Source organism: Protopterus annectens, chromosome 16.part0 (assembly GCF_019279795.1).
Source record: "Protopterus annectens isolate FY-2018-M chromosome 16.part0, PAN1.0, whole genome shotgun sequence".
Taxonomy (NCBI): Eukaryota; Metazoa; Chordata; order Ceratodontiformes; family Protopteridae; genus Protopterus; species Protopterus annectens.
The window spans coordinates 287,501-314,536 of record NC_056750.1 but is presented as its reverse complement, the minus strand read 5'-3'; the positions used below and the strand labels follow the sequence as shown (position 1 = coordinate 314,536).

The following is a 27,036-nucleotide window of genomic DNA, read 5'->3' as shown; positions in this document are numbered from 1 at the left end:
CGGAATTTGCTGAGGAGTTTTTCGGCTCCGATTTTGCTTACATTATGCCATCGGATCCTCCGACTATGCAAATATCAAAAAAGCGCAAGGAAAAGGACCGACACTCGCGGTCTGCGGTTTCGGCCGAAACCGCGGTTAGGCCAACCGCGAGTGTCTCTGTTTGGCTGAAACCGAGCAAGCGGTTCTTCCTTCAGCCGAAAACTTACCTCCTACCGAGGCCTCTTCCAACCTCGTGGAATCGGCTTCTGATTTACCTTCTGCTCAGGCAGTTTCTCAGGAATTATCTGACACTATCCCTTGGATATCTCCTCCCTGCACGTGGAGCTGCTAGGCCACCTGCAGCCATGTCCATTAAGGCTTTTGCCAGGGCTAAAGCAGCTAAAACTACTAAATCTGTGCCTGCTAAGACCCTCTCACAGGCCTAGCTCTAGTTCACAAATGCTTAGTCTAGCAGAGGATCTCATTTCTTTAATCCGGGGATCCCAATCTCACACAGACAGGGCCTCTCACCCACCTCCAGAGAAGAGGCCTAGAGCAGAGCCCCTGAACCAGTTTCTACAGATGATTCCTCTGATGATTCAGATAATACTAACCCTCCAGAGGCTTCTTTCTCCCCTTATGAAGACTCTGATGCTGAAGAGTCCATCCCTTCTGCCTCTCCGCCTGAGGAATTTTCCTTTGGGGAAACCTTGCATGCTATGAGGGAACAATTTCAGTGGCAGGGCCAGGATTTCTCAGACTCTAGGAAGAGGCTTAGAACCTTTCTGCATTTACCACAACATAGGCCTTTAGCCATTCCTCCAGTTCTCTCTGTTGTAGATGATGCATTTAATGATGCTTGTACTGCTCCTGATTCACTTCCACCGGCCCGTGCTAAGCCCGATAGGTACTACAGGGTTCCGGATACTCATCACCATTTGTATAAAGCTCCTTTTGCAGATCGCGAGACTATCTCCCAGGGTCCTAAGGCTGTAGCAGCTACCTCTGCCAAAACCCCTCCCTCTGAAAGGGAATCCAGGTCCTTAGAGAGATGGGGTAAAAAAGTTTACACTTCTGCAACTCTTTCAGCTAGAGCATTGAACTGTCAATTCCACATGATCCAGTATCAAGAATTTATGCTAGACCAGTTAACCAAAAAATTGTCCTCAGATGAACCATTAGACAAAAAATCTGTTCAGGAAATGGTACATAACATTCAGCAGGTCAGTAACCATTCCTTAAAATGTGGCTATGATGCACTGGAAGCTTCCTTCAGATCAGCCATGACTGGCACAGTTATCAGAAGGCATGCATGGTTAAAAGAGCAGGCCTTACCAGACCATGTGAAATCCAAATTACTAGATGCTCCCATGGACAAGATTAATTTGTTTGGCTCTCCTGCACAACAGGTGCTGAAGAAGATGGAAGAGAAGGCAAAATCTGTCCAAACAGTGAAAGATTTCTTACAGGTCCAACCTCCAAGGTTCAACAGGAATTGGCCCTCCAAGAATTGGTCCTTTCCCGACTCCTCCAGAGCCCAGAGAGGCAGGAATAGGCGTTCAAGAGGCCGAAGTCAATCCAGAGGTGCCTACAGGGGACGCCAGTGGCAGGGTAACAACCAGCGAGGTGCAGCCACGGACACAGCCACCACCACTACTACAGGACAATCACAGTGACTTGGTTCTAGCACCGCCTACCAGGGTACAACTAAAAGCACCCTTGGGCGGGAAGCTAGCTTTATTTTCAGTAAACTGGCATTACATCACAAGAGACAAGTGGATTTTGCAGACAATAGACCAAGGTTACAGGTTTCACTTCCATACTCTACCAGGGAAGAGAGGAATGCCAAACCTACCTCCAAATCAAAAGGCAGAAGCTCTCAAACAAATATCTCAATTATTAAAAATGAGAGCTGTCGAAAAGGTACCATCTATGGAGCAAGGACAGGGATTTTACTCCAGACTCTTCCTGGTACCAAGAAAAGAAAGCAAATGGAGACCTATTCTCGACCTGTCCGCTTTAAACACATTCCTCATTGTTCCAAAATTCAAAATGCTGACCCTACAGCAGCTTCTTCCCATGCTGGGCAAGGAGTCTTGGCTGGTAACTCTAGATCTCAAGGAGGCATACCTGCACGTCCCCATACAACCAAATTGCAGAAGATACCTCAGATTTCTTGCAGGATCAGAGCATTATCAATTCTCAGCATTGCCTTTTGGCTTATCTACTGCGCCCAGAGTGTTCACAAAATGCCTGGCATCAGTAATTGCTCATTGCAGGCTCCGGGGAATCCAAATCTACCCTTACCTGCACGACTGCCTGATACAAGCGGACAACAAAATCAAGTTAGCAGAAGACTTGAAAAGGGTCATTTACCTACTACAAGCCCTGGGATACACAGTCAATATAAACAAGTCAAGGCTGATACCATCCCAAAGGATAACCTTCTTGGGTGCAGAGCTGGACACATCGAAGCAAATGGCATTCCTAACAGTAGAAAAACAGGAGCAACTCCCTCTATACTTCTTGGCATTAACAAAGCAGAACCATCTAACAGCAAGAAAAGTCCTGCAAGCCTTGGGTTTCATGGCATCCTGCATAATATTGGTTCCACATGCCAGACTGCATATGAGAAAGTTACAGTGGTACCTAAAGAATTTATGGTCTCAGCACAAGCACAGCCTAGAAACCCAAATTCCAATAATTCCATGCCTGAAGCAAGAATTCCAATGGTGGGCTCAGGCCTGTCAATCAAACAAAGGATTGCCCTTCCACAACACTCAACCAAGCCAAACCATTACCACGGACGCCTCAGACCTCGGTTGGGGGCCCACATGCTAGACAAGTGCATACAAGGCTTATGGACTCAAGACCAGCTGCACCTACACATAAATCAAAAGGAAATGCTGGCAGTAAAACTGGCAATTCAGACATTCAGACCATTTCTTCGACAAGGTCAACTGTTGATAAGGACAGACAACACCACAGTTATGTGGTACATCAACAAACAGGGAGGCACACATTCGTACCCTCTATGCCGGATGGCAATGGATCTCTGGAATGTGGCCCTGAGTTACAACGTTCAGTTACAAGCAATTTTTGTACCAGGAAAAGAAAACATTCTAGCAGACATACTAAGCAGGACTACCATGGATGCCCATGAATGGATGCTGCATCCGGACATCTTCAAAACCATTACAAGAAAATGGGGACTCCCTCAAATAGACTTATTTGCATCCCCACGCAATCACCAACTAAAGAAATTCTGCACAAGGACGTACCACCCACTTGCTTGGAAGGTGGACTCCCTATCTTTCAGTTGGAAAAACCTGACAGCATATGCATTCCCACCACTTCCTTTGATGCACAAGGTGCTATTGAAGATCAAGGAGGACCGTCCAAGGATCATCCTGATAGCTCCAAACTGGCCAAGACAACATTGGTACCCATTACTGAGGAGCATGTCTCGGGAACAAATATGGCACCTACCCCTTGTTCCCTTGCTGTTAACACAGAACAACTACAACACCCTGCATCCAAACCTGAAAACACTGCAGCTAACTGCCTGGAACATTGCATAAGAACAAATAACCCATATTTATCCCAAAGGGTAAAAGACATTATCCTGGAGGCTCGCAGACCCTCAACAAGAAAAAAATATTCAGCAAAATGGAAAAGATATTTCATTTGGAGTACTGCAAAAGGAGAAAATGTGTCACTGGTAAACATAGCCAACATCCTGGAATACTTGGCAGAGCTCTTCCACAAAGGCCTGTCCTATTCTTCCATCAAGATTCATGCATCAGCTATTTCAGCAGAATACGACTTGGATCCTCCAGTCTTCTCACATCCTCTGCTCAGGCAGTTTCTGAGAGGAATTAAAAATGTAAAACCACCTAGGAAGCCACCATTGCCAGCATGGGACTTGAACTTTGTGCTAGAAAAATTGACACTTCCTCCTTTCGAACCAGCAGCAACAGCAGAATTACAATACTTATCATGGAAAACTGCTTTCCTGTTGGCAATCACTTCAGCAAGAAGGGTATCTGAGCTACAGGCACTAATGGCAGTACAGCCCTTCCTGATCTTCCAACAAGATAGAGTATCCATGAGAACTAATCCTACTTTTATGCCTAAGGTGGTCTCCAGAGTATCTTTGAATCAGGCTATCCACCTACCTACATTCTTCCCCAACCCTCAGAACAGGGGAGAAAGGCTGTTGCATACCTTGGATGTGCATAGACAATTACGCTACTACCTGGACAGGACCAAGGGCAATAGGAAAACTGACCAGCTACTGGTAGCATATGCAACAGGAATGGAAGGAAAAGCAATTTCAAAACAGACAATCTCTAAGTGGATAGGAAATTGCATTAGATTTTGTTACTCCTACCATGGAAAGAAAACTCCAGAAAACATCAGGCCTCACTCTACAAGGGCTACAGCCACTACCACAGCTTTTCTACGAGGAGTGGCCACCGAAGACATTTTAGAGGCTGCTACTTGGAGCTCCGTGCATACATTTGCCAAGCATTATAATTTACCTTTATACTCCAGATCCCGAGCAGGTTTTGCCACTGCTGTTTTGCAAGGGATCTTAACTACACCATAATTTTATTTCTCCTCCTCCCCCAGTTTTGCTATGGTATTCTACCCATTTGTAAGGACTGCAGATGCATCCTTGAAGGACATAGTACAGTTTTGTACCTACCATAAATGTAGATGTCCGATAGGAATGCATCTGCAGTCAGGATTACCCACCGTCGTACTCCTAGGGTATTTGCCCATCTTGTAGCTAGCTGGGGGAATCTATTATGGTGTATTTGTTTGTATATATGTACATACATGCCTATTTTTTGTTTGCTCTCTACTATTTGGAATCATTTGCATTTATCCAAATTTAGCCTTCCTAGAGGGCACCTGGCATCTGGGGCAAGAAACACTGAGGAAAATGGCGTCGGCTGATGCCTTTATACCCGAATAACTGCAGCTATGACGTCGGGTGAAGTGCGACACCAGCCGAGGCCAGACCCAGACTTTGGAATCCGGCCGACCGAAGGGCTGCCTGATGACAGGACAACCCATTTGTAAGGACTGCAGATGCATTCCTATCGGACATCTACATTTATGGTAGGTACAAAACTGTACTTTACTCTTGCTCCTCCTTCCCAAACTCAAATGCTTAAAATGGCAGATGATCATATCTCCCTTATCAGGGGTAGTCAGACCACAACTTCCAAAAGGAAAAGAGACGTTTCTCCTGATATGCTCACAGAACAGGATTCTGAGGAGTCTGATTATTCAGATTTTGAAGAGGAACAACAACCTCTGACTGCTTATTAGGATTCAGCTGCAGAGGAATCCATTCCTTCTGCCTCCCCACCAGAAGACCTTTCCTTTGGTGAAACCCTTCACACCCTCAGGGAACAGTTTCACTGGGAATCCCAGGACTACCCTCAGTCTAAGAAAAGACTAAGAGAGTTTCTAGACTTGCTCCAGCACGGACCCTTGGCCATCCCTCCTATCTTAGAGGTGGTTGATGATGTCTTCCAGAAATCCAGCTTAATTCCTGATGCCCTCCCACCTGCTCCCAGTAAACCTGACAGGTATTACAGAGTACCAGATTCTCACAAATACCTGTAGAGAAATCCTGCTGCAGACCCAGAGGTTATTACACAGGGACCAAAAGGAGCTAAGGCTAGTTCTACAAAGAATCTGACTACTTCTGACAAGGACTCCAGAACTGTGGACAGATGGGGTAAAAAATTATACACCTCTGCAACCTTGGCTATAAGAGCTGTCAACTGTCAGTTCCACATGTTAAAATATCAACAACACACTTTGGAACTATTAAAACAAAAGATTTCAACATTTCCTGACTGTGTCAATTCAAAAGAGTTAGCAGATTTACTGCACTCTACTTCTCAAGTGACTAAACACTCATTACACTGTGGATATGGCGCCCTAGAAGCCTCAAGCAGGGCAGCAGTGTCAGGATCTGTTATTAGGAGACATGCATGGTTGAAGGAACAACCTCTCCCGGATCATATCAAATCTAAATGACTTGATGCACCCTTGGGTAAGGGCTGCTTGTTTGGAGAAAAAGCAGAAGAGGCACTTAAAAAGATGGAAGACAAAGCAAAATCTATGCAAACAGTAAAAGATTTCCTTCAGGTGCAACCTCTTAGGTTCAGCAGGAATTTTCCCTCAGAACACTGGTCCTTTCCTACACCTAGCAGACAGCAGCAAGGCAAGCCCTCAGGGACAGACCACCCAGAGTCCCACCTCAGGGAAAGCAGAGAACCAAACAGTGGACCACTCCCACTCCAAAGGCAGGGAGTTCTAAGCCACCCCTCTATGGAAAAAACTCTCAGTGACTCCCTCTCCCCCCTCTGCCCTCTTTTCGCTCACCAAAAACTAGGAGGAAGGCTCCCCATCTGCAAAGAAAATTGGCTCTCTGTAACAAAGGACCAATGGGTCTTAAAGATCATTTCTCAGGGATACAAATTCTCCTTCAGTGAACTCCCAATTCTAATAGGGTACCCAGACTTACCTCCAAATCAGAGGGCAGAGGCATTGAAATAAGTCCAAACTCTCATATCCCAAAGGGCAGTAGAACCTGCCCCCTCAAATCAAACAGGCAAAGGCTTTTATTCAAGACTATACCTGGTTCCCAGAAAAGAGGGCACTTTGTGCCCCATCCTGGATCTATCCATTCTGACCACCTTCCTGGTGGTCCCCAAATTCAAAATGCTAAACTTACAGCAGCTGCTGCCTATGCTTACAAAAAAATGTCCAGCTAGTAACCCTAGATCTAAAAGATTCCTACCTCCACATCCCCATTAGGGAATCCTGCAGGAAATTCCTTTGCTTCAGAGCAGGCTCACAACACTGTCAGTTCTCTGCACTACCTTTTGGCTTATCTACTGCTCCCATGGTATTCACCAAATGCTTAGCCCCGGCCATAATCTTCTGCAGGCAGAAAAATATACAAATGTATCTTTATCTGGACAATTACCTCATTCAGGCAGACTGCAAAAACAAAACTCCTCAAGGATTCCTCTGTCAAAACCCTACTAACCTCCTTAGGGTACACCATCAATGAGACAAAAATCAAAGCAAACACCCTCCAGAAAGATCATTTTCTTGGGAGCACTGCTGGACACAGGATCCCAAATGGCCTTCCTATTCCCCAAAAAGCAGAGATTCTTGCCTCTCTATTTCACCCAGCTGGCCTCCAGAACTCACCTCACTGCCAGGAAATTCCTCCAAGCCTTGAGGTACATGGCATCTTGCATCCTTCTAATTCCTCTGGCCAGGCTTCATATGAGAAAACTTCAGTGGTACCTAAAGAACCTTTGGTGTCAGCACTCTCAGCCTCTAGAGACCTCTCTCCCTCTGATTCCTTGCATAAGGGTCGAGTTTCTCTGGTGGGCAAGGGCCTGAGCTCAGAACAAGGGCCTTTCCTAACTGGGCAGACCATTACTATCAATGCCTCAGACACAGCTCGGGGCACTCACCTAAAAGGCAGGTGCACCCAAGGTCTTTGGGATGCCCAGCACCTTTCCTTACACATCAACCAGAAGGAAATGATGTCAGTACAAAAGGCTCTGACATCCTTCAAACCCCATCTCAAGCCAGGGGTTCTACTTATTAAAATGGACAACACCACAGTAATGTGGTACATCAACAAACAGGGAGGGACCCAATCTTACCCTCTGTGCAGGCTAGCCATGAACCTATGGCTGACAGCCTCTTCCATGGGACTACATCTGATAGCCCAATTCCTACCAGGGATCAACAACACCATGGCAGACCACTTAAGCAGAAACAACTTACTGGACCCCCACAAATGGCAGCTCCACAGAAAAATCTTTTTACAGATCACTCAGGAGTGGGGGACTCTGGAGGTGGATCTCTTTGCTTCACACCTCAACCATCAGCTGAAAAAATTCTGTACCAGGGAGTATCACCACCTAGTGTGGAAGGTGGATGCACTGACCTTCCCCTGGAACACCTTCTTTGTGTACGCATTCCCTCCTCTGCCTCTTATTCCAAAGGTACTGATCAAAATAAGGTAGGTGAGACCGAAAGCCATCCTCATTGCTCCAGATTGGCCAAGACAACACTGGTACCCGTTACTGCACAGCCTGAACTTACAGCCTCCCAGGCAGCTTCCCCTGATCTCAGACCTCTTAGCTCAGGTGTGGGGGGGTGCTACACCCAAACTTGCAGACTCTCAAACTATCAGTATGGCTGTTACTCTAAAGGCAAACAAGAGGCCCCTCTTATGCAAACAGGTCCTAGACATTATCACAGAGGCCAGAAGGCCCAGCACCAGAAAATCTTATACAGGAAAATGGAAAAGATTTTGCTCCTGGAGCCAGTCCAGAGGGGGCAGTACCTCATAACCTTCCATCCCTCTTATCCTGGACTACCTATCGGAGCTACTTAATAGTGGCCTCTCCTTCTCCTCTATTAAAATCCATGTCTCAGCCATCTCAGCTCATTTTGATATAGAGCAGTCCCCTTTCTCCCATCCTTTGATTAAACTATTCCTCATTGGGGCTTCTAATATCAGACTTCCCAGAAGGCCACCCACTCCAGCCTGGGACCTGAATTATGTTTTGGAAAAACTTACTTTACCACCCTTCAAACCTGCTGCTTCAGCAGAACTAAGATTCCTCTCCTGGAAGACTGTTTTTCTTCTAGCCATCGCCTCAGCCAGAAGGGTTTCAGAACTTCAGGCACTGATGACCATTTAGTCCTTCATCATCTTCCATGCAGACAGGGTCTCCCAGGACTAATCCCTCCTTTATGCCCAAGGTGGTATCTAATGTAACTCTCAACCAAGCCATACATCTACCCACCTTCTTTCCTAACCCTCAGAGTAAGGGGGAGATAATTCTGCACTCACTAGACGTGCACAGACAGCTCCAGTACTATCTGGATCATACCAAACCTGTCAGGAAAATGGACCAACTACTTGTCAGCTTTGCCTTAGGTGCAGAGGGGAAGCCCATTTTCAAACAAACCATTTCAAACTGGATATCACACTGTATCCATTTCTGCTACAGATTGCATGGAACCCCCCCCCCCAAGTCTATTAGAACCCATTCCACTAGGGCAGCCTCCATTTCCACAGCATTTCTCAGAGGAGTTCCCACCAGGCTCATCCTGGAAGCTGCCAGCTGGACTTCTGTCCATACGTTTGCCAAGCATTACCACCTACCTCTATTTTCTAAGGCTAGGGCAGGGTTTGCCTCTGCAGTTCTGCTGGGCTTGCTGACCCATTCCCAGGTATCTTACTAAGCCAACCATCCCCATCCTCAGCTTTGGGAATCCTTCCACAGATGATGACTGCAACAGTGAAACATGAAGAACATAGTATGGTTGTGTACACTTACCATAAATGTGGATGTTCAAGTGTATTCACTGTTGCAGTCCTGGTTTCCCACCCTCATTCCTGCTTATATCTTCTTTTTTTAGGGAGACATAAGTTTCAAAGGGTGGCTTTTAGCCACCAGGGCAACTTTACCATATTTACTTGGGCCTCTGATGGGTTAGGGCAAGAAAAAAATAATGTAATGGTGTTGGCTGCTCTCCTTTATAGCACTGACGTCCTGATGTCAGGCAGCATGCAACAGCAGCTGACACAGAAAAACACTGACTCTGGTTCAGGCCAGCCGACAGCTACCACAGCAGGGATAACCCACAGGTGATGACTGTACCAGTGAATACACTCGAACATCTACATTTATGGTAAGTGTACACAACTGTACTTTCTCTGGCATGCTATTACAGTAAACAGTCTAGAAATGAATGGCATTATAGTGGCATTAGTTTATTCAGCAACTACTATATGCTTGCATAGAAATATACAGTTTAAGTACCTTATTTCAGTATACAGATATGTGAAGAATATAGTATTGATAAAACAGTGGTTAAAGTAATGTGATATGAAAATAACAGGAATGGCATAAACATAGGTAATGTTACCCTGGGGTACATGCTCCATTTGTGAAATAATATGTGTGAGGGGCCCAGTAAAAACTGATCATATTGATACGACATGGATAGCTTACCCATGTTCAATTACTATGCAGTCTAAGCGCCTGCGATTAAGGGCTTTCTGAGTTAGCAGTTTGTAGTCACAAATGAATATGACTAGAGACTATGGAGAACTATGCAGTCTAAGCAGCTGCAGTCAAGGTTAACTGACTGCAGTACTTTTTCAACAGTCTGTAGTTAAATAGTCTAGAGACCATGTGGAAGTGCAGAAATGTAGTTTCGGGGAAGATTTTTTTCCTTTGCAAGTATGAAAGTCTTTTTATTTTAAATTGTGGCAAGAAGCCAGATGAAACTGTGAGTAGTGTAGGTGCCCTACCCATAGGAAAGTATACATTTTTTTTTATTTACTTTTACCGCAGTCAACGTGGGGAGATTATGCCTCACAACTTTGTTCTAGAATTCTGGACATAGGCAAAAATAATTGGGGGTAAAATTGTGGAGATTTTTTTAAATATCACTGTAATTCATCTAAAAGGTTAACATAACAACATTTTTTCATTGTCATACATTTTCTTAACAATAAGAAGTACAGCACTGTAACATCTGGTTTTAACAACTTGTCTGTCGTCAATGATTTACCAATACAGCACAAAAATGTGATGCAAAATCAGAAATGTTTTGCAGAATCAGGTTACATTTGAAACATATGGTTCTGTATAAGTCAAATAACTTCTTTGCTCAAGAATTATGGACATACCCAAAAAATAATGTTGAAACAAAATTGGGGAAAAATTTTACATTTTATTCTAACTTCACTTAAAATGTCAGTTGAATGGCAGGTTTTCAGCAATGTGCCTTTTCTGAACAAAAAGAAGTCTGACACCTTAACGTTTGACATTATTGACACATCTGTAATCCTTAGTGATTTCCCAGAAAATCAGTGACAAGATAAAAATATGAGGCAAAATCAGAGACATTCTGCAAAATCAGGAGTAGCCGAGAATGTATCATTATGAGTAGCACCATGCAGCAGCACACATTTATTTGGCTATTTTTTACCATTTTTGGTAATCACAGATTATGGCATTTTCACCCTGATCTATAATTTTTTTAACAGACAGCCATAGTGAATAATGTTGAATTGTATCAGTTTACCATAACAATTTTTTAATAAGTGTGAAGAGGCAGTAATGAACCATGTTGTGAACTTCCTAGATGAAGCTGTTAGTGTTCCTGTGTTCCACATTTTGCCCATTGGTTCCACACAGTGAAAAAGTAGTGTTCCACATTTTGGAGATGGAAATTTAAGGGCCCAATTCCAAATTACTTACTCTTAGTGTAAATGACCACTTACACTGAGAGCATGTGTTTTGGAATCTGGCTCCTGTAGCATGCCTGTTAATACACAGGGCTTATACAGACGTATGTCACTTAGACAATGAGAGCAACTCTTTTGGAATCGGACCCTAAAAGTAATTTGAATCAGTCAGTGGAAGGAAGCAAATAGCAGACTGATGCTGATTATGCACACGTTAAAGTAATCATTGCTGTGGCTTGGTGGCTGGTGGGAAGTAATCATTAATATGGCTTGGTAGGTGGTGGGAAGTAATCATTGATGTGGCTTGGTGGTGGGAAGTAATCATTGCTCTGGCTTGGTGGGCGGTGGGAAGTAATCATTGCTGTGGCTTGGTGGGCAGTGGTAAGTAATTATTGCTGTGGCTTGGTGGGCATTGGGAATTATTCATTGCTGTGGCTTGGTGGGTGGTGGGAAGTAATCATTGCTGTGGCTTGGTGGGTGGTGGGAAGTTGTTTAGTGTCTGAAAGCTCCAGATTGAATTTCATTACTGAGATTTGGTGATCTTTTTTCTTATTTGTAGTGCATTGGAGCTTTTCTCCCTGGGTGTCTGTTGCAAATGGGCTCTTAACCAGTCAGACCTTCCTGGTAGTTAGTTGTCAGTAAATAAATAAATAAATATTCTCTTTTTTCCTGGCAGAAAATCAGATAAGATCTGTGGGCAGTGGTATCAGTATATACTTCCCACAGCAGAATACACTTGCTTGTTTTGCTGTTTAGCGAGTGTAAAACAAAAAAAAAAGTAAAAAAAAAAATAAAAGTGTGTGTGTGTGTGTGTGTGTGTGTGTGTGTGTGTGTGTGTGTGTGTGTGTGTGTGTGTGTGTGTGTGTGTGTGTGTGTTTCTGTTTATGCACATTTGAATGAGGGAGAAAGATACCAGGTGTGAGAGAGAGAGACAGAGTAGCGTCAGCATATTTTGACTGCAGAAGGCAGTTAATCGGCACCCATTTTCTAAAAATGAGAAGTATGAAACTATTAATGTCCAGCATTATTAGTGAAGTTTAATCCTCCCTGATTTACCAGCAAATTAAATATTCTACTGAGGTAAAGAGCAGAACTATACATCAAAATCAGGGACAGTTAAGAGACGGGGGTGTTACAACGCCTTGCATGCTATGTTTTTTTTGTTTTCGATGTGTATTCACTCAATTAAGTGGCTGTATGGCTTTAAGTGCTAGATACTTGCGCGCGCGCGCGTGTGTGTGTGTGTGTGTGTGTGTGTGTGTGTGTGTGTGTGTGTGTGTATGTGTGTTTGTGTGTGTCTGTATATGGCTTATGTATGAGTCTGTCTGTGCTTCTGAATTTGTGTGTGTATACTTCAAATACTTAGTTATATTTTGCGTGTAAACTCCAACAGCATTTAAATATGTTGTAATAAGCTTGAACATTTAGGCAGAACAACTATTTTCCATTAAAAAATAAAGTATACAGTAATAATAAAAATACAAAACTATTTAATAGCTTGCCTATTCTCTAGGTTGTGTGTAATTAGGGAAGTGACACCCTTCCAGGGATGTAGAGGCCCTCCTCCTGTAGCACTAGGCCTCACAACATCCCTAGGTGGGCATTATTTCCCCAGTAACATACACCCTGCCTGGCATTACTGCCTGAGTATTAGGACTTTGAGTTGTTAATGAGCTGCTTCCTGTAGTTAAGGGTACATGGTTTGACTCTTTCTGCTTCCTGTAGTTAAGGGTACATGGTTTGACTCTTTCTGCTTCCTGTAGTTAAGGGTACATGGTTTGACTCTTTCTGCTTCCTATAGTTAAGGGTACATTGTTTGACTCTTTCTGCTTCCTGTAGTTAAGGGTACATGGTTTGACTCTTTCTGCTTCCTGTAGTTAAGGGTACATGGTTTGACTCTTTCTGCTTCCTGTAGTTAAGGGTACAGGGTTTGACTCTTTCTGTCTCTGATTGCCTACTCTGCAACTCTGTGCAAGTCACTTAACCAGACATTGCTCCTGGCTTGCTCCTAAAAAGAAACGCTTTATCCACTGGACTTACCTGTTTAACAAACAGATTTAAAAAATCATTGTCTATGTACATAATAGTCTTTGGGGGGGGGCTCTTCATGTGCCCCACCAGCTAGCTATTATGGTCATATTATGCCTCAGTAAGAAAAGGAACCTAGAGCCACTGCTGAGCATAAATGGTTAGTGCCAGCAGCGGTAATGACAGAAGACAGGAAGTCATCCTCACCGAAAATAAATGGTTAGTGCCATTGGCGGTAATGACAGAAAACAGGAAGTCATCCTCACTGAACATAAATGATTTGTGCCATCACCGGTAATGACATAGAACAAGAAGTCTTCCTTACTGAACATAAGTGGTTAGTGCCAGCAGTGGTAATGACAGAGAACAGGAAGTCATCCTCGCCGAACATAAATGGTTACTGCCAGCAGTGGTAATGACAGAGAACAGGAAGTCATCTTCACCGAACATAAATGGTTAGTGCCAGCAGCGGTAATGACAGAAGACAGGAAGTCATCCTCACCAATCATAAATGATTAGTGTCATCAGCGGTAATGACAGAGAACAAGAAGCCATCCTTACTGAACATAAGTGGTTAGTGCCAGCAGTGGTAATGACAGTAAACAGGAAGTCATCCTCACCAAACATAAATGGTTAGTGCCTGCAGTGGTAATGACAGAAAACAGGAAGTCATCCTTAGAACTTTATTTTTTCTTTTACTGACTGTATAGCTGGTTGTTACATTTTACAGTTTCTTGAGACTATTCACATGAGCACATGAGAAAGGGTAAAGCCACAGTAATGATGTAGGTTTCACTATTATACTTATTCTTATTAAAGTTGGGTAAGTCTTTGATCTGTAGGCTGCTTCAGATATGATCTCAGAAGTACATCTGGCAGACCTTTACTGAATTCCAAGAACACTTCACTTGCAGCTTAAATAATCAAATCTATCCTGAAAACAGGCAGGTATACTCACATATCTGTACCTGGTAACCATTGGCTAAACAAATAAACGTGCACTTTTAGCAGACATAAGAAATAAACATTGTTGAATGAGAAGTCAGACATTTGGCTTTGGCTTATTAGACTTTATAATTAATGGGTCAGAGATGTATAGTTAGTGTAATGGGTACGGTCTTTGCCTCTCAGGTGCAAAGTTCAGTCTTGTCCCCCAGCCGATGCCTGTGTGAAATTTGCATATTTTCTCTGTGTTTTTCTGGGGTTCCTCTCTCCTTTCATAACATGCTAGGTGTTTCCATCTCAAACTCACCCAAAACTCAGTGGATTCATGGGCAGCAGCAGAGGTACCAGGTGATGAGTACTGGAGGAAGAGTTGTATAGAACAACCACTTTAGGCACTAGCTGAGGTGAACAGTATCCTGTAGATTACACACTGCACATTCTGCCAGGACTAGCCACGCAAAGGTGCAAAAATCAGTTCTAGAGGATTTGGTCAGGTTAACTAATGGTATGGCATGGGTGTTTCCTGGTGATAAGTGAGTTGAGGACCCAACCTATGCCAGAAATCCATGATAACAATTAAAGAGGTTCATGTGCCTCTATTAGTCAGTATGAAACTGCCATAAAGCCCAGCAGCCTTGTTTCAATAAGCTACTGGCTGGCCATTGACCAGTTGCCTGAACTGTTACTATGGATAGTTTTGTTGAGCAAATGTTGTACATAAAACCAATCATCTTGCTAAATTTGAACTAAGGATTGCTACCCTCAATATAGGATCCTTGACCCCAAGGTAGGAATGCACTCATTGCTGCAATTCCTAAGGGGATGGTGTGGTCCAAAGAGGGGAGGTGCCTTCAGATGTAACCAATGAGCATGAAGTCAGGGGAAAGGGAGTGGCTAAGTAATAAAAAATATACCCCCAAATGGAAGCACAGATGAGCCAGGCCCCCAGAACACTCTCAGGATATACTATGGCCCCAGCGATAATGGAGTAAGTTGAGGGGTTGATTAGTAGCCATAGATGCAGCATGGACATTGAGGACTGGGAGCTGAGCCAGTAAACTTGAGGTTCCAGGGAACAAAAAAAAATGTAGGATCATTGACAGGATTAGTTGACAAGTGGATGACATGATGCTATGGAGGAGGCTAGGCATCCTTTGTACCCAATATGAAGATGGAAAGACAATGCAGAAAAGCCACAGTCTACTACTCAGGGTGGAGGACAGACTAGAAATGGTGCAGGAATTGTGGTGAGGGCCAGTCTTTTCTAAAGAAAGTGAGGGATGTTATTGGAATTAATGGTCAACACATGGCTGTCAGAGTTCAGTGAAAGATAGGGCAACATTCATAATCTTACCCTGTGCCCCAGAGCAGGGCTGGGATAGCAAGGAAAACAGTGCATTCAGGCAGTAGTTGCAGCACCTAGTACAACATGAGTTGGTGTTTATTAATGAGAAACCTGAATTGTTATACAGAGTATGAGGACTGCTTGGGTCCACCTCTGTGGGGCAAAAGAAATAAAGAAGGCAATGCCATTCTAGACATCTCTCTGACAAATGGACAGATAATGACCAGTCCATGGTTTACCACCAAATGCAGCCACAAGTTCACATACAAGAGTGGGAAAAATAAAATTCAGGTAGACTTCCTCCTGGTAAAGAAAGAGCATCCCCCAGTGAAACAGTCAGCTCATCCACTGGTGGTCGCAATCATTTGTAAGCAGTGGCCTGAAAAGGATCTAAGGCCAACAGAGGCCAGGCTGAAGACAAGGAAGTTGGCTGGAACAAAAGTAGATGTGTTCAGTGAAATAATGGGGGCTCCAGCAGCTCAGGAAGGAGAGGAATGGGTGGCATGGAAGATAAAGAAGTCATCAAGTTTTTGTTACACTGGACCTATTTTCTGTTTCAGCCGAGGGAAAACACAACAGTTATATAACATTGTATATGCAGTGAGTAACAAAAAGTGCAATGTATACATGTATTATACACAGAGTGATTAACAGAGTTGGCTTGGGATATAAAGACAGCAGATACATGACATTGTATACTGGGTTACTAACAAAAATGGAATGAGTATCAGACCTGGTATGTTGAAAGAATCTCAATGAAAGGTAGAGTCAAAGCAGGCTATGTTGGGAGGGTGGCCTAATGGTTAAGGTGTTTGCCTTACAAACACAAGGTGCAGGGTTTGAGTCTCACAAGGGATAATTGGCTAGGCTTACAATGGCTCGCAAGGGCAGTTAGCTTAGTACAAACCTATGTAGAGGGAAGGAGGATAGGAAGAGGTTAAGTTATAAGACCAGAGACAGAGCAGTTGCATTTTCCTTGAATCTTGTAATGTACTTTTAATACTGACTGGAAGATGAGGTAAGAGAAATGATCTTGAAGAAAGAGGGGAGAGATTCCCACGGTTTGGGACTGAGGGCTGAGAAGGCATAGTGTATACACTGAAGTATAGTTCTGAGGGTCATTAAATATTCTAAGGTTGTATGTTGGTGCATCCCTGATCAGGTTGGAGGCTGGGGGGGGGGTCTCATTCTTGTTAAGTTTAATCAGCTGAGCGGTGAGTAGAAACACAGCATCTTGTTTTACAGATAGCCAGTTAGCTTTCTTTAGTGGTTTTGCAGTGATGTTCATTCCCTGGAGAGAGAAGTATAAACCTGCATATAGCATTTGGGATAGTTTGCATTTCTTTTAGTCACTGCACCGATGAGAAGGAGACCATATTCTTGCTGAAACACTAGGTTTCTTTATTTATGGCATTTCTAAAGGGTATGAACAGAAAGGGGATCGTTCTATTAGCCTAGAATAGCATAGAGAGTTTTTTTTTGTGTGAGTAGTCGTGGAAGTGGAAATGGAAGTTTAGGAAGGGGTGTAATCTAATCCCCAGGTATTTAAATGTAGTGCTTTTTTTTCACTGGTGTTACTCAGGTGATCAATGATTTGTAGAGGTCAGGAGATAGATGTATAAAGTTTTGCCTAGTACCAAAAAACATTCTGTTTGTTTTAGAGGAGTTAAGCAATAATTGTTTATCAATGACCCACTGAATAAGAGCTTGAAAATCAGTCTGAAGTTCAGAGGAGATATAAAGAGAGGGAGAAAGAGAGACCATGGTTAGAGCAGAATAGGACCATGCTATCAACATAAAGCTAGAGAGGAAGATTTGGTATCAAGAGGGAGCTTGTTAATGCAGATGGAAAACAGCAGAAGTGTCAGATTAGAACCTTAGGGGGCACCTTTCTGCAAAAGGTTTGATGGAGAAGTTGATAAAATGAAATTCGCAGAGATGTTGTGATGAGAGAAGCACTTTTTGAACTAGAGCAGTGTGTCATCACTAATTCCTATTTCAGTGAGATGGTCTAGGGGAATTCTGTGATTAGCAGGACCAAAGGCTGTGGTGAGGTCAATAAAAATGGTTGCAGTAATTACACCTTTGTCCATTCTAAGAAGAAGGTTGTCGGCAAGTGTCCAGATAGCTGTGAAAGTACTGTGAGAAGACCAAAAATATTGGTTGATTTATTAAGTTGCAAGTAAAGCAATTTTTCCAGAATAGTGTGGGGATTGGTTTTCTTAGGCAGAGGTTTTACAATGGCATTTTCCAGGTATTCAGCATACTGTTAAGTGCACTACACAGGCAGTAGATGTGTTTCAGTGGGGTTCTGATATTGTCTCTGTGATGATAAAAAGGCTGTAGGTGAAAGTTATCTGTACCAGCAGGGCTGACAAGTTTAATCTGTTCAAGAAGAGTTTGGATGTCCTTTGATGTGAAAGTACTGAAGTATAAAGGAGGGATGTATGGATGTGTGGTGGCAGAGGCAGTTAGGAATTGGCTACACTAAGGGATGGGACATCAGAGGCCGTACATTTAGAGGATGTGAAATTCATAAAAAGATTATCCCATCCTGTAAGACAGTTGACCTCTTGCCAGAAGTTTTTTTGTGATTTCATCAGTGAGGTTTGGTATGATTTCAACAGGTGACTTCAATGATGGCATATTGCTTGCTTGGCAAGGTTGGGTAGTAGGGTGTAATGTTGTAATTTAAAGGTAGTGGGAAGGGCTTTCCAGGAACACCATGCCCTGTTTCTCAGCTGTAGAAAAGATGTAAGCTCATACATTAACTAATTATTAATCTTTGGTTTGTATAGTTTTTGGATTACTCGGAAGCAGAAGGTTTTGCAGGTCTGTTAGTAAGTTTAGAGTTTTGTAGCAGTTGATTAAACTGGTCATGAGTCCAATGAGCAAAGGATGGATTTAAGTTTGTTAATGTTAGGCTGTGAAATATTTCTGAAAGATATGAGTGTTGGGTGTATATTCATACATGGATGATGGCTTTGGAAATGGAGAGGGCAGTGGTCACTGAAAAATGGTGTGTGGATGGTGATGTTTGAGATAAGAGAAAGTTTGTCTGTTAATACGAGATCTATGTGGGAGGGATGAGAGGTGTTGAGGTCACATTTTACATGTAGAATTACGTTATTATGCATGATTGGTCAGTGGCTAATCTAGCCTTTCTCGTTTGAGATCAGTGGAGTGTGGACGCTGCCATTATTTCAAAGTAACCGTATTTATTACTCCAGGATGCAGTTTCCACAGAGCCGATTGTAACTATTGGGCTTCTGGGTCCAGTCCCTGATTCTGAGGTTGCAAGTGTTTTAAAAGAAATTTCAAGGATGTTTATCTGTTGGTTTGCCAAAATGTCTGATAAGAGATTGTGCCACACTTAACAGTCCTCAGAGTTTGTGTAACAGACCAGCTAGATTGTTTTCTCTCATACAACATTCTTAGATTACAGAAGCAATTGAGCTGCTATACTGTTCATATAAAAAAGTTTATTTTTTTGAGAAGTAAGGAAATATTTGGGGAGGAAGTAAAATATGGCATCATATATAGTGAAGCTTGTAGCAAATATCTTAGTATAATAATATATATCTCTATAATTATATCTTATTTTTTATAGACTTCAAAATAATTATGAAGATATCCAGAAAGACATAAAAATACAAAGGTAAGATCAACACACAAATAGCTAATGTCTTTCAGACAGAATTAATTGATAAATATGAATAGTTTATTTATTGATTTATTTATTTAGATTTGCATTTGCATAAAGCAGACGCATACCTCTTGCCTGACAAAGCTATGGTATCGAGAGTGGCACTGCTTCCATGGATATTTACACTGCTAACAGGACTGCAAAGAGCATTCTCGGGTTTCACACAGAGCTACTGCTATGCTTGCAGCAGGGGATTGGAGACGTGGAAACATTTTCAGGAGTTCTCCATCTTTATTACCTTTTTGTACACCATTAGATACTCTTGATACAACACAGCCAGGAGCTAATCTTGATGTCTTTCTGACAACTGAAGATGTGGGTTAGACATGACAGACTGCAGTTCATAAGATCATAGGAGGTTACTAGGCTGTTGACCTGGAGGTCATTTCAAGCCTAGCCACTTCATCCCAATGGAATACCATAGATAGTCTAGTCAATTTAGTAATGATTGCCCATGTCCAGGAGGGTTCTGGGCACTATCACCAGTAAGAATGTATGGTGCTCTAATTGAGGTCTGAGTGAAGAAAGACATTACTAAGGCTTTTAAATCAGTTGCAATCCCAGATATCAGTCCCTGCTATCTTGAAAATACACCACAGGTGGACATGCTTCTGGGCCAGATATCTCTATCACTTTTATCATCTGCTGGGAGTATGAAATGTTCATTATCTGGAATTAATGAAGACTGACAGTGTTCTATCCCCTCCTTTCCTTACTTTGCTGAAAAACTGCTATAGCTACATAGCAGTCAGAACAAGACAGGATTGCAGAGACTGAGCAGCTGTATAAATCAGTAATGCTTTGTAAGCTGTACATCTAAGATATATTAGAATCTGAACATACCGTGACAACAAGCTATGTGAACTCATGTGAAAATACAATAGTACAGTACAAACCTGAGGCATTCCTGCAGCCCGAGGTACAGCATCTGAGCAATAGTTACACAAGTTAATTACACTGAACAGTCTGCCATGTTCACAGGAGGAGTTAAGTCATTCTAAAAGCATGTGTAGTGTTCTTTGCAGGCTGATACATGATTTTGGGGGATGTCCGTACTTTTTAATTAGATATGAGCTGTCTGTCTCCAGTGAAACAGAATAGAGTGCTTTATTTGCTGTGTTGCACATAGATACAAAAGAATAAACAGTGCTGTTTGTCATTGCAGTGATAACAGAAAACATAATATCTGTTGTCCTCATCAAGAAGAAGTATATTTATTTGTAATCGAGTCCTTTATTGGCCACCATCAAATCAGAATTGTTTACTTTTTTTAATCTATTTTTTTCTGTTCAGTAATGTTGAATAAATCACATCTAGAGAGAGTAAACTTTTAGAATAGCAAACATTTATGGTTGTTGGTTCCACTAAAAACATGGTACCTTATAGTCTGTTAGTACTGGTAATGCTACCTGATAGGAAATGAATCATACTAGCTACAGTAGTAAACAAAATATGCAAATCTGAGGTGATCTTGTGCCTTTACACGAAAGTCATCGATTTTATTAACAGTGTGCCCCAGCAAGGAAGTATTTTTGAAGATGTGTGCAAAGAAAAACTATTGGTTTGAGACTCACCTGTGAAGAAAGTGTGGCGCTGTGTTTTTTTTTTATTATTTACTTATTTCTGTTTGAGATAGACCAGTTGTAATGTTTTCTTTCAGTGGAGACCTTTAGAGAAGAAAATATGGAAATAGAAAAATTAACAAAATACCGCGGTGGTACGGCGGTAGCGTTGTTACCTCACAGCAAGAGGTTCTCCCGTTCGATTCTCGGCATGGCTTGGGAGAGCCTTCTGTGTGGAGTCTGCATGTCCTCCCCGTGGTTGGGTAGTGTTCGAAAGACATGCATGCGTAAATGGGCATGCCTTCATTGAAGGTTGGGCGTCGAGCTGGTACCGCGGCGTTTTGTAAAAATCTACTGCCAATCATTAGCGGACCGGAGTTCCACTGTGGTGTCCCCTTACTGGGAAAAAGCCAAAAGACAAACAACAACAACAACAAGGAACAGGAATGTATACCATACCCGTCAACCTCTTAGAGAAAGAAATCTGGACAAAGCCATAAATAAAAGTGGGACAATGCCCCAAAAATAGGACAATTTTTAAATATTGCTCTTACAAACTTAAAAAGTTAATAGAATAATATGTTTTGCATTAGCATAACTTTTCTGAAGGGTATGAAGTCTGAAACTCAAATGTCTGTCATTATTTTCTAACTTCAATCTTTAATGACTTGACAATAATTTGCCAGCAAACCAAAATTTTATGAAAAATGGACCAAAAATATGAGGCAAAAATCTGGACATTCTGTGAAAATCTGTGCAGTTGAGAGGTATGAAAACAGTCATAAGGCATATTAAAATTCAAGAAAGAAACTGTACAGGAAAGAGAATGCTGCACCCTGCAGCTTGGAACAGGTGAACAAGGTAAAAAGAGATGTGGTAAGGAAAGAGGGCAATCATTTCATTTCTTTTAATAACACAGCTATTTTTCCTCCTTGCAGCTGAATGTCAGCTGCCACCATCTCCTCTCCTCTCATTTACAATGTCTGCTAAATCTGCATACCTCTCAGCTGTCAGATTTTTGCCTAGTATTTTTGATCTGTCGATCATAAAATTTGTGATTTTCTGGATTTTTGTTGCAAATCAATGAGGTTGAATTCTCTGTATAATGACGGGCATTTGAGTTTCAGACCTCTTATCCTTCAGAAAATGCATAGTAGCACACAACCTTTTATTCTAGCAACTTTCTAAGTTTATAAGGGTAATATTTAAAAATGTTCCCTATTTTTGGAGCTTTGTTCCCCCCATACTTTATGGCATTGTCTAGATTTTTTGTGCTAAGAGATTGAGAGCTTTGCAGACCTGCCTTATAGCCTCCCCTGAGCTTAACCCAGCTGATGTCCTGGGCCAGTGAGGACATTGACGACACTGCTACAATTATCATGAAACTGTCAGCTACGATAAAAAGCCTTTATTCCACAGTAATAGTAAGAACTGGTTAAGCGCTTTCATCTACAGGTAGTAGACTTCCTCAGAACACTCTACAATTAAAAAAGCTGGGTTTAAATACATACATTCCTCCAATCAGATTACATGATTAATTGTAGTCAATTGTCATTTAAAGTGCTCAGTGCAGTAATAACTTATATATACATTTCTCCGTATACAATACTGCTAAAATCCACTAAAATCACTTACTCATAAAATATGCATCTAATGTAAATACTTTTTCACTAATTTATTTTTGCTTCTAATACTGGTTTAATGGAAATGCTTTCATTAATACCAGGTAAACAGTTGCATTTAACAATATCTGCCATTTTATCTCCTTCTCACCCCGTTTTACCTTTATGTTTCCACCTCTAGGGTTTGATTTTGCTTGCTCTAAAATGGCAAACTTAAAACTATCACAACTTGGGCTTCCGACTAAATGTCTATACAGTGCATTTTTTGTGTCTTTCGTACTTATGCAGTAAAAGTGGTCATAAATCCGATTTTTATTTTATGGAGTGGCACTATAGAGGTGATGGACATTTTTATTAATGACTTCAACATGGCTAGTGAGTATCTTAAGTTTACCCATAGCTTTAGTAAAGTAGGAATTTCATATTTGGACACTTACATTTATTCAACTGCAGCAGGGTTTAAATCTAAGATCTATAGAAAAGATACTTTTAGTAATGCCTATCTAGAGTATTCAAGTTGCCATCCCATGGGGCAGAAGCGGAGCATTTTTAAAGGACAGTACATCTGTGCAGCACGTATGACATCTGACTATCATGAAATGGTGCAGGAGTTAAAAAACATCAGTGAGATGTTTAGAAGACAGTTACCCCTCTAGACTCATAAGTAATATCAGTAGTTATGTCCAGAAAGAATGGGGCAAAAAATATGTACCCTTATTATGTGTAACAAATTTCAATGCCCCTAGCGGATTGATTACGAGTGAACCCATTAAGAATTACAGAAGAGCATGTATAGTACAGTATAGTAAACAGAGTAAAGACGTACAAGAAATTATAGGTAAGAATTGGAATATTTTGAGAAGTGATGCTATGGTAGCGGAGAAACTAGGGGAAAAGCCATTATTTGTATTTAAGACAGGTTGGAATTTAAAAAGCAAATTTGAAGGTGGTCTTATAGTCAACAATGAGAAGGGTGTGGTAGGAGGTACTAGTAAGTATGGAAAATGTAACCAATGCTTTGCTTTACTGGAAGACAGGAGCTTAACATTGGGGGATGTTAACCAAACTGGGATTAGATTTAAGAAGGGTAACTGTCGGACCCAACATGTAATATATCTGGCTAAATGTATCAGATGTCCTTGTTACTATGTGGGAAAAACCGACAGATGTTTAAGAAATCAGATTTATGACCACTTTTACTGCATAAGTAAGAAATACACAAAAAAATGCACTGTATAGACATTTAGTCAGAAGCCCAAGTTGTGATAGTTTTAAGTTTGCCATTTTAGAGCAAGTAAAATCAAACCCTAGGGGTGGAAACATAAAGGTAAAACTGGGTGAGAAGGAGATAAAATGGCAGGTATTGTTAAATGCAGCTGTTTATCCTGGTATTAATGAAAGCATTTCCATTAAACCAGTATTAGAAGCAAAAATAAATTAGTGAAAAAATATTTACATTAGATGCATATTTTATGAGTAAGTGATTTTATTGGATTTTAGCAGTATTGTATACAGAGAAATGTATATATAAGTTATTACTGCATTGAGCACTTTAAATGACAGTTGACTACAATTAATCATGTAATGTGATTGGAGGAATTTATGTATTTAAAGCCATCTTTTTTAATTGTAGAGTTTTCTGAGGAAGTCTACTATCTGTAGATGAAAGCACTTAACCAGTTCTTACTATTACTGTGGAATAAAGGCTTTTTTATTGTAGCTGACAGTTTCATGATGTTTTTGGATCTGTGATCTTGTTTACAGTGAAGTTCATGTTTTTACTGTGGTTTTACAAGTGGCATTTCACTGTGTCTTGTGGTTTCAACACTGCTACAATGTCATATTATTACTGCCAGACAGTCTGTCCCAACCCAACCCTTCTACCACTCTGCTGCAGTCGTATGAGCTCTGTGTTTGCTTTCAGGCAGTGTGTGCTGCATGCATGCTTCCACAGACATGAAACATCCCAATCAAGTGGTATATCACTTGCAGCATGCAGCTTTCCATGCTCTTAACTCTGCTATTGCAGTGAGCCTAGGCTGCCTTCCTCCTCCTATAATGGGCAAGCCATCAACCAGTCTCACTTATCTTTTCCTGTGTAGTCCAGGAAGCAGCTATGCTGCTATTCAAACACCTCTCATCAGATGCACAGTAAGGGGTCTATCCCTGTACACCACAGGGCTGCTTTAGCACATTTGTTTTGTAGAATGTGCTCCATGTTGTAATGAGAAAGCCAGTATGATTAAACATGTGGACACAATTATCTTTTCACTCAGTAAATATATTTTACCTGACAGCTTTCTTATTGCCCCATAATGTTGGTCAAGCACTTTATGTTGTTAAATGCAACCTCTGAGAAAATAATTCTCATTTCACTTGCTATTTCAAAAATTCTGAATCTAATTATTCAGCCTTGAGTTTTCTACATGGTAGAATATAATGTGCTAGGTTAGGATGAGAGAACGTAACCATATCTGTCAAGAAACATTGTTGAAAATAATACAGTTTTAGTTATAGCCAATTAGGTCCTTTACCCCTTAAACAAAACATTGTTTTAAGTTTTGTTTTGCTTACTAATAAATAATTTTGTACTTTTATGGTATTCCTGTACTAATTGCCCATTTAAGAGGATCACACTCACCCTCAACCATTGCTGACTTATTTCTGCCACTTTAAAACTGCAAATAACACTGGAGGAAAAATTTTTTTATTAGGACATGGTTTCACCTTCACAACAGCATTAAGAAGTTTGTTAGATTGCAAGCCAACAGACAACCCCTATTTCATACTGTTATAGAAAAAATATATCGCCTCATGATTATTCTTCACAAAAATGCATATTCATTTGAAGTTTCTTCACAAATAAGTCAAATAAAATGTTTATAATATGTTTATGTTGAAATTATATTGTAATATATATGCGTGATTATACAGAATACAGTTTCACATGAAATGCCTTACAACTGCATTCTCTTCATATATCACATTATAGTGTACTGACAGAAAATTAAAGGCAAAGTAAGTGCGGAAGGATGACGTTACTTTGTTCAAAAGAATCTGGTTTCAGAATGTAATGGAGGGATGAAAGAAAGCAATGTGGCAAGAATCTTTTGTAAGCGCTGGCCTTCTCAGGCTGGGAAATGAATCATTGAAAAAAATGTTTGTAAGATAGTGGTACTGAATGCTACAAGGTCAAAAGGCAGATTGTTAGGCCAAGTGGTCTGTATTTTAAAAAGACATATAAAGACAGTTAAGTGTTTACGTGAGGTTCTAAGCCAGAAACACGAGGGCACAAATTATTTTAAAGTTGTATTATTTGTTAAAAGCTGTGTTATATGAAATTTGTAAGAAAACGTAAATATGTAGTGTTATTCTCCTTTGTTCTTTGAGACTCATTTGGAAAATTTTGTGAAGGCCAGTCTCTCAGCGCTGTGGTTTATTTGACTATAATAATGAAAAATACTTTGCACATCCTGAAGAGTTATTCTCGACTCAAGACTAACAGGAACATTTCTTATTTATTTGTCTTAGTGCTGCTTCAACAATACCAACAACCATAACTTCATAACTGACATAAACACCATTACATAGACCACACTATGCGTTTTTAAATACATTTGTAGGACTTTTAAATGTCATAATAACACCGTCTTTAGACTTCATTAAAACCGGTTGTGCTTAGCCCCTAGAATTAAGTCAATTTTCCCTTTTCACAAAGAGAATCTGTAAGAAGACACTCATCTAGGATGTTTGACCACTTTAAGGTTTACGTTTTAGGCCATGTCTTAATTCAAGAAAGTCAGTAACATTACAGGATGCTCCTCCATGATATTTCACTATTTGGAATTTCTAATTTTATATTTATTTTTATCATTTCTAGTTTTATTTTTAATTAATATTATCATTTACATTCTTATCTTCATTTTCAATCCCGACCTGTAACAATCAAATGTTCTAACGACTCAGCATTGGGCTCTGTTTAAGGCCAGAAATCCTATAATAGGTAAATCCAATTGTTTCCTAATATCCCGTAATAACTCGCACACTCTCCACCATGATAAACATCCATAAGAGCCTAGAGAAAGCTAGCCAATTTTTATAACCCATAAACCCCTAAACTTTCCTCATGAATTTAATAACATTGACCATTAATAAACAACGAAGTAATAACTTTATCCCATAACCCACTTCCCTCTTTCCTCAAGCATAATGGATAACCCTTAACTAGGGAACTCACTTCCTTAACAGACTGGTAACTCCAAAGCTACCTAAGCAATAGCCCAAAAGTTTCAAATATAATCCTAACCACGATATTAATACATTAAAGTTATCTGGGTTCCTGAATTATAGATCAAAAACTAAAACCTTAGTAGGATGATTAAACATTTGGACACAAATATCTTTAGCGAAGACCTAGTTAACGATAACAGTACGAGACTGTTCTAGCCACATCTAGTATGAACTCTATCGACATAAGTCAGAGTATTACCCATTGATGAAAAATACATTTTTAAAAAAGC

The 27,036-nt window shown here is 41.0% G+C and overlaps 1 protein-coding gene across 2 annotated transcripts in view; it reads left to right on the top strand.

The window, feature by feature from the left end:
- The window catches only part of LOC122790962 (histo-blood group ABO system transferase-like), a 515,753-nt gene that overhangs the window by 231,554 nt on the left and 257,163 nt on the right, over nt 1-27,036 (top strand). Inside the window, exon 4 of one of the 2 annotated variants that reach the window (XM_044058682.1) lies at nt 19,237-19,284. The exons of the other annotated variant lie outside the window; for it this stretch is intronic. Within the exon in view, the coding sequence (XP_043914617.1) occupies nt 19,237-19,284 (48 nt within the window). The remainder of the gene's footprint in view (nt 1-19,236; nt 19,285-27,036) is intronic. 2 annotated transcript variants of the gene reach the window in all.